Source organism: Puntigrus tetrazona, chromosome 4, assembly GCF_018831695.1.
Source record: "Puntigrus tetrazona isolate hp1 chromosome 4, ASM1883169v1, whole genome shotgun sequence".
Taxonomy (NCBI): domain Eukaryota; kingdom Metazoa; phylum Chordata; class Actinopteri; order Cypriniformes; family Cyprinidae; genus Puntigrus; species Puntigrus tetrazona.
Window position 1 is genome coordinate 5845105 of NC_056702.1, and position 8585 is coordinate 5853689.

General features: G+C 40.6%; 1 protein-coding gene across 1 annotated transcript in view; it reads left to right on the forward strand.

Moving 5' to 3' along the window:
• Nucleotides 1–5383: 5383 nt before the first annotated feature.
• Nucleotides 5384–8585, forward strand: part of LOC122342465 (protein arginine N-methyltransferase 8-B-like) — an 11826-nt gene continuing 8624 nt past the window's right edge. The window contains exons 1-3 of the mRNA XM_043236287.1: nucleotides 5384–6058; nucleotides 7311–7544; nucleotides 8089–8244. Coding sequence (XP_043092222.1) covers nucleotides 5990–6058; nucleotides 7311–7544; nucleotides 8089–8244 — 459 coding nt within the window. The 5' untranslated portion in view covers nucleotides 5384–5989. The remainder of the gene's footprint in view (nucleotides 6059–7310; nucleotides 7545–8088; nucleotides 8245–8585) is intronic.

An 8585-nucleotide genomic window follows, 5' to 3' on the forward strand; every position in this document is an offset into this window, starting at 1 on the left:
ACTACGCTCTCATCCGCTCTGCTGACAGGCCAGTGGCTTCGGCTGGGACATGGACACATGCAGGCTTCCCGTCGTCACGGGTCACCACAAGCATTCAAAGAAGTGTTTCAACTATTTTAAGGAAGCCTTCTTATTTACTCTATACGCCGATTTACTTCAAAGGAAATGTTGGATTTTTAAAACATTTTGTACTATAAGTGCTATTTTATTTAGATATTATTTACATTACATAAAGACTACCAAAGACTGAAAAAAATCATTTGTTTTGTCTTTTCAACAAAGTAGAAAAGTTCTGTAAAGTAGCTTATTTGGTTATATTAGGCTTTACTTCTAATAAAGATGACATTTTTAAACGTACAATTACATATAGTGTCTTATTAAACATATTTTATAGTGTATATAAGTCAAGTGGCTTTTTTTAGAAAGTAACATTCAATGTAGCATTTCTTTTTGTTTCCAAAATGTGTTGATAGCATCATGTATATAAGGTTAAGGTTAGAGGAAGCTGAAAGGTTCTTTGGTCTCGTGTTACTATCGCTCATTGCCGTTTAAAGGAGTTTTTTGTTGTTGTTGTTGTTGTTGTTGTTGTTGTTGTTGCTGCTGCTATGCAACGAGTGACACTTTCACTCAAAAACCTGTATTTTTTTAAAGCCTTTTCGCTTTTCATTTCTGAGCCATGTGACTAAAGAGAAAAGACTTCTCTGTGCGTGTTGAATTATTTCAGTTCACGTTATGATATCCACCCGCGTCGCTTTCAACACCCCGCGTGCGATGAACGCAATGGTGGTCGTTCAGAAAAAAAAGAAAAGAAAAGACGTGGTGATTCAACGCAGCCGATTCCTTTTCTTTCTTTTCTTCGGCCTTACACTTTACCGCGTCGATCCTGCGACACTTTCCGCGCTCAAGAGCGTCCACGAAATAAAACCGCGATGCACACTTTAGTATTTTTTTTCCCTCCCACTAGAACCACCTGCTCTTTTGGGACAAGCGCCGCTACCCTTTTCGTCGCGCAAAGAGAAAACGTAGCGCGTTTAAACTTACCTTGACGGTAGATAAGCGTGTTTTTCGGCCGGGCAGCGAGGCTTGTAGCTCCGCAGGCGCGTGTCCAGTCGGCGGGGTATCGGAGGGTCAGCGCAGGATGTGAGGAGGAAATGTAACTACAGCCCGCCCCTTCGTTTCACCAGATTAAATCCAGCGAGCTGTTCATCTTTAAAGGCTGCTCGTGGACTAATAACTGTTATTAGTGCTTTTAAGTAAGTTGCTTTGTCCCGTTCTTTGAAGAAATCAATTGTTTTCCTCTCCTGGGGTTTGATTTGAACCGGGCTCACGTGATGCTGAATATAGTAAATAAAGACTTTTTAACTGAATGCAACTGTAAAAACCTGTTCATCTTTAACCTGTGACATATTTAGGCCTGGATTTAAAGGGATAGCTCATCTTTTTCATGTTGTTAAATAAGATCAAAAATGTTGGTAACCATTGACTACCACATTACTATATTATTACTGTATTAAAAATGATGTAATTGTGAGCAAATGACAGATTTTTCATTTCCGAGTGAACTATCGCTGTATATTTATTATAAATTTGCATCTATAGGATTTAATTTAAATAAGCCCGATTCATATTTTTTAAATGCATACATTAAAATTGCTTAATATCAGCAAAATATGAACATGATATGGCATGGTTAAAGCATGCATAATAATAAATACATTTCAGTATGAATTATTAGTAAGTTATGAAAGTATAATTATCTGATAACATAAAGAAAGCTTATATTTTATAAACAAAAATATTTTATTTTATTCACATTTATTATATTTTAACCATGTCATATTATGAGTAACATGGATAAAGTGTATATTTTTAATACATTTATTATTGTATTTTAATCAAGTTTATTATATTTAACCATATTACGTGAGTCAAAATTATATTATAATTCATCAGGAAATGGGCATTCCCTACACAACACGTTTCTTATTTTTGTGATCAGGTTTGTTTGTGTTGCATTTGTGTTTTTCACGTCACTAACATTATTTCAGAGTCATGTAAGCTTCGAAAAAAAAATATAGATTTGTCATAAAGATTCTTTTAATTATTTTAAGTACCTGCATCTGTCAGTGTCCCCCAGCTGTGATGAAAGCAAGGACACGGCAGGGACAAAATAAATTATGCTTCCCAACGGACGTCAATAATTCACTTTCACAAAATCCTTCACATTATGGAAATAATCCCGACAGCTTCTCAATGCGTCGAGATATTTGATCTCAAACGCCAGTTGCGAAGTTCCTCTGTGCTCCTTTCTTTTTTAAACCTCAATCCCGGTAACCTAATAAAGTCAAAACCCCATTATCAGAACACACGCCGCCATAGGCAGCGGATATAAGCCGCAGTCACCTGTCTGTGACACGGCTTTCCAGCTGAAACAGCATTAGAGAGGAAAAACGTTATCCATCACGTCTGAATTAATGGAAAGAGTCTACTGAGAGAGCGAAGAAACCACTTAAAGCGAGAAATGTCATCGCCGATCTGTATTCTGGCTCTGCTGGGGCCCCTAATGGAAATGAGCGCCAACTAAAGCATCTGCATCTTCTGTCTGTTTTCCCTGATAAAAAANGAGCGGTGACATGAGGGACAACAAGCATGCAAACACCGGGAAGATGGCAAGAAAGGGTGAGATTAATAATGCAGCACATGACAGAGAACTTTGAAAAGGAGCTCAGCCTATTGAACTGATGCTTATCATTGTGATTCCCGCCTGGTTCTGTCTGGTTTTGTCTGCCGCTCCCCTGTTATTTTATTGTTGTGTCCTCGTGCCGTCCTCAGTTGTAATCTGTTAAATGGCACCTTCATGGCGGACGGCAGGGGCTTGTGTGTATGCGTGTGAACGGACGCATGAATGCGGCCCCAGGGACAGTGAAAAGGACAAAAGAAGCCCACCGACTCACAGATCAGACATGTACACGCACACGCTTCCTCCATGAAGTCTCAGGAAAAGGCTTTCATTCAGCAGGCCGACGACAAGGCCAAGGACGGTCCCGCTGTTTCAGAACCGTTTCAACACTGAGATAAAGACATTCAACCGAAAAACTGTTGTTGTTGTCGTTTAAGGAGTAGTTCACCCAAAAAAGAAATAAAATTGCTGAAAATGCACGCACCGATTCAGGCCATTGAAGATGTAGATGGGTTTGTTTCCTTTAAGAACAGATTTAGAGAAATGTAGCATTACATCACTTGCTCATAAACGAATCTTCTGCAGTGAATGGGTGCCGTCAGAATGAGAGTCCAAACTGCTGGTGTGTGTATATATATATGTGTGTGTGTGTGTGTGTGTACGTATGTTTAGGTTTGTAAACAGCGCTTTATCTGTTTATATTTCTCTCTTGATTTAGAAGAAACAACCTTTTCACAAGAGAAAGCACTTTTCTAGAGGACTAGTGTTTTTGTTGGGAGTTTTTATCACAATTCTGGATTTGTGTCATACAAACAAGCGGTTTATGGATTACTTCCATTACTTGTGGATTACCGAAACGTTTTCACCAGCTGCCCGGGCTCTTTTTTCCCCGCTGGCACCCATTCACTGCATGCAAAAGATCCGTCGTTGAGCAAGTGACGTAACGTCAAAATTCTCCAAATCTGTTCAGATGAAGAAACGAAACTCATCTGCATCTTGGACGGCCTCGGGGTACATTTTCAACAGGTTTTTCTATTTTTTGGCTGGACTGCTCCTTTAAGAGCGAGATGACACAACTGAAAGCAAAAATATGTGCGATTCAAGCATGCTTACTTGACACAAACAATCTCAATGCCAGAAAAAGAGCGACAGGCTTCTGGAAATTCAGAAAATAATTAGTGTTTTGCTGTTCGCTGCCCACATTTTCTCCTGGATATGTTTTAAGCGCGCATGAGTGTGTGTGTGTGTGNNNTTACTCAGCATGCGTGGGCATCCGTCCTTCAGTGTTATACATGAGCAGCCCATGTGTTGGAAGTCCTCTCAGCAGGATACAATAGAGCGTACCTTTATTTCGGTCTAGTAGATCACACCATGAGCTCCGTTACCGTGAAACCAGCGCTGATTGAGTTTGTTTATTTTCAGTGTTAAGAAAACACGATCTTCATTCCTAATATCACACGTCGCCGGATATTTGGAGAGGATACTGATCTTTAAACTCGTGCAAAAGTGTGTGTGCGTGTCGGGAAGAGAAAGAGTATATGTTCTGTCCAGGACCGCCTCCCACATGAGCTCCAGGGATTACACAAGCAGATGAGTGGGTGGCATGTAAAAACAACGAGGGGGCCGCCGGTCGACTCCAAATCTAGAATCCCACACCTCTCTGTGTGTGCAGACGCTCGTGAACCCGCTCCACTGTGGGCTTCGCTTGGCACAGACAACAGCTGCTGCTAAACTTTCTTCTGCTCTAACCGTAAATAAATGCAAAAAAATGAAGATTTTGTGAAACGATGTATATTTTTACGGGGGCGGCCTTGAGCTGCAGTCGAAAAACTAATTAAATGCATTATCATAAATCAATGGATGTCTAATTATACATGCACCATGAACATTATTCAAATAATAATCCACTTATTCTATATGAAATATGAAGGCGGCAAAAGCACGATAATGAAAATATAAGTATTTGCATTAAATTGCATTCAGTGTTATCGTTATTTTAATAATCACAGAGATACAATTTTTTAGACAGAGAGGGAGAGTTTTCATTTTCTGTTTTCATTTTCAGTCAGTATTAGTTATTTTTATGTAAATATTTGCCATTTCATACTGTTTTTTGTATTTTTTATTGTTTTATTTCTGTTTTAGTTTTCTTTAGTATGTTTAATTAAACTAAATGAATTTTTTTTTCATCTTACGCTTGCTTTAAGTAAAATATCTATAACTTTTTTATTAGTTTTTGTAGTTATTTTAGTACATCAATTTGCAAAAATGTGACTTTGATAGCTGAAATATAATGTTTTTAATGTATTTTCTTTTCTTTGTCACACTTATGTATATGTATATATGCATTTAGTTATTTTTTTTTAGATATTCCCTGCAGCACACTGTAAGTAAATGTACATTTTATGAACATTCTATTAAATTTATTAGGTTGATATTTTGTTGGAGGGACGTTTAAGAAAGGGAATTCCTGGAAACTCTAAACCTGATATCTCACTACTGAAAATAGTTTTTGAAATACTGACAAGACGCGTATGGCTTCAGAAAGGCCAAGGTCACTGGGTTCGCGTCCCGGGGAATGAACTAATAAGACGCGTGCTCCACGCTGAATGCAACGATTGCTTTGAATAAAAGCGTCTGTAAATGAAAAGGTTCGGCCTTGAAATGGACTAAAACGCAGTCGGCCTTGTGTCCTTTATTTGGAGAACGTGGAGGTGCGATACTTGTGTGGGAGGCACTAATTCAGCTACTGATATCGCTCCAGTTCCGCGCTCGCTGCGCTCGAGTTCAGTCAGCAGTCTTTCAACTCCAACTTTCAGCGCGATCCAGACGCACTTGACTGACCGCGACGCCACGGACTGGACAGCTGGGCTCAGATGACACGTTAAGAACTGAAAAAAAGAATGGACCGATCTGTTAAAGCGAAATAAAAGATGCATCCTAGCGTGTCAGTGCCAGCGTATAGCGCGGGGATGCGCAGCGGCAGGTGATGTGGATGCTGACGAGCCGGGGCTCAACTGGTCTCCAAGTGGCTCTTAGAACCTGTGGAAGAACTTTTGCACGGCTGGCTTTCAGTAGGAGTCGAAATCATGGAGTTGAGGGACCGTCCAAGAAGTCTTTATGACAATTTCGGTATTAGTTTCCATTTAGGCATTTATTGTTTATTAAACACTGCTGCGCGAATCAACAAATGGCTCGCTTTAACGCGCTAATCTAGTATTGCTTATTGCGGCACGTTTTAAAACTTTTCCGGCACGTTTAGTGACAGCACTTGTTCTTATCGAGTTAATCCGGATCCCGTTGGCTCGTATGGGACTGAGGCACTCATCGCGGTGCCTGCTCCTGCGGAGAAAGATGGCGGAGGCGGAGAGCTCGGAGGTAAGTCAAAGATCCCTTAAGTCATCTATAATACAGCGATGCTCGTCCAGACATTCGTATATCTGCTTCTAAATCGCGCCGGATTCGTTGTAGACGCTTCCTATGCGTTCAAGTGCACGGTTGCGTAAAATGACGCGCTGCTTTGGAGGTCATACAAATCAGTGTCCGGTGATGTGTATGACTATGCAGGCTAAAAACCACAGCGATCCGAGCGTAACGCGTCCGATTTCCCGGGAAAACGTCTTGAAAGCGATCGCACGGACCACACCGAACGCTAAATATAGAGGTTTATATTAATATTGATGTTGCGCGTGTTGGTTGCGTAAAGATTAAGCAGGCAGGCATCAGATGCGAGACGTTTTCCAAAATCTCGAACGCATCGAATCAGTGTATGATTCGTACCTAAAGCGTGCAGTAAGAGGATAAAGTTGCTCGAGTGCTTGTTGAATTGAGCAGTCGTTGCTCTTTTATGTAGTGTACTGGGTCCTCGCGAGACGGCTGAGCGCTGTCCTTGGTGCTGCAGTATTTTGCCCCCCTCCCCAGCTCATTAGCATATTCACCTTTGCATACCTGATTTTAATGTTGACGTTGTTAACAGGTCACTAAATAACACAAGCCCCGAATAGCAAGGTGAAGAAAAAAAAANTTTCCACACATTTTTTTTTTTTTTACAAAACTGTCTATTTTATTCTCATTAGGTTTTAATGAATTCATTTATTTATCTATTCATTCATTCACTACTAATTTTATTCGCTCACTCTTTTTAACGCGTGAAAAAAAATCTAACTTAAAAAACATTCGCAGAAAAAGGTGCCTCTGTGCCTTGCATCCATCTGTTTCATTATTTGTTTTTCACACATTTTTTTTTTTTTTTTACAAAACTGTCTACATTTTAATTGCTTTTTGGCATGTTTATCAATCACATAAAAATAACTTGCATAACTTGCAAAAACCTTAAGCCTTAAACCTAAAGCCTCAGTGCCTATCTATCGATCTATCTATCTATCTATCTNTAACATAGAAAGATTCCTTCTCGGTGTGAAGAACATTTGAATAATCTACGGGAAGGTTTTACGGACGTTACACCCCTTAGCTCAAACAGGTCATATTGCTAACATTACCAAGGTCATGGGTCTGATTCCCAAGGAGTGCATATATACTGATTAAAGTCAGTAAATGCATAAATATACTTCTAAAATGTAATAAGTGGTAATGTTCAATGCGCCTCTAATCATATTATGATCTTGACCAGCAGCGCCAGCAGCAGCGTATTTCCAATGCGCCCTCGTCCCAGTCCTTGCAACCATCTCCGCTACCGAAGCCAGTGACATCTGTTCATCATGTTCCTCACCCCCCACACACGCCACACGTCTCCTCGCTTTCTGCCTGTCCCGGCCGAGGCAAGATGGCCAAGCTACTAAACCCGGAGGAGATGACATCACGAGACTACTACTTTGACTCCTACGCCCACTTTGGGATCCACGAGGTGACCGCAGTCTGATTTCACCACCGAGCCTGATGCACGCGACTGTCTTTTTATATCGTCCTCCTCTGTTGCTTTAAGAAAGAATAAAGGCAGCTGCTTTAGAACTTTTAATCGATCGTAAGAACTCGAACGTGTCACCGAAACCAGCTGAGAGACTGAGAGAGCGCACTTTTGATACCAGCACATCTATAGCATAAGGGTCAAATTGGATCTGTCTGAAGATAAAAGAACAGTTCTTGATAACAGAAAAAGAGAAGGACGAGAGTAAGATAGTGCGATGGAGAAAGAAAAGGAGAGAGAATTAGAGCGGCGGGAGGGGGTGCTTGGAAAGATGTGTATCAGTTAATCCCAGCAGGCTAAATGGAGACCTGTCTCTATAAAAAGAATCCTGGAGACACTGTGCTTTGTGTCCTATATATTGTCCTCCATAGCCCAGTCCAAGAGCAGAAACGAGGGATAAAATGTCACGGACTCACAAACATTAACGCCAAGTTCTACAAAAATCGAATTTAAAACTGAAGTTGTCGTTTCTTCCTCTCGATAGGAGATGCTGAAGGATGAGGTGAGGACGCTGACGTATAGGAACTCCATGTACCACAATAAACACATCTTTAAAGATAAGATAGTTCTAGACGTGGGCAGCGGAACCGGAATCCTCTCCATGTTTGCTGCCAAAGCAGGAGCCAAGCATGTATACGGGGTGAGAACTCAAATTACTCATTACAAGCGTGTTTGCTCTTCTGTGAGTTAGAGCGCAATGTGCACGCATTTCTGCGGTTCTTACTCTTTTTTTTTACACTCACAAACTTTATCTATGTATATCAGGAGAGACGGAGTGGGAGAGTGTGCTGATAATATCAGTACCCTCACTGTGCTTCTGGTCTGCAGTTAGATAACACTCCACTGATCCACCCACTAGGTCCAGTTTTAGCTGCCGTTTCATCTTTTCTAAGTCACAGTAAGCAAAAGAGGTCTCTGATTCTGTCCAGGACTCAAGCAGAAAGGGTTAACAAGTTCATAGATGTGTAATATATATATATA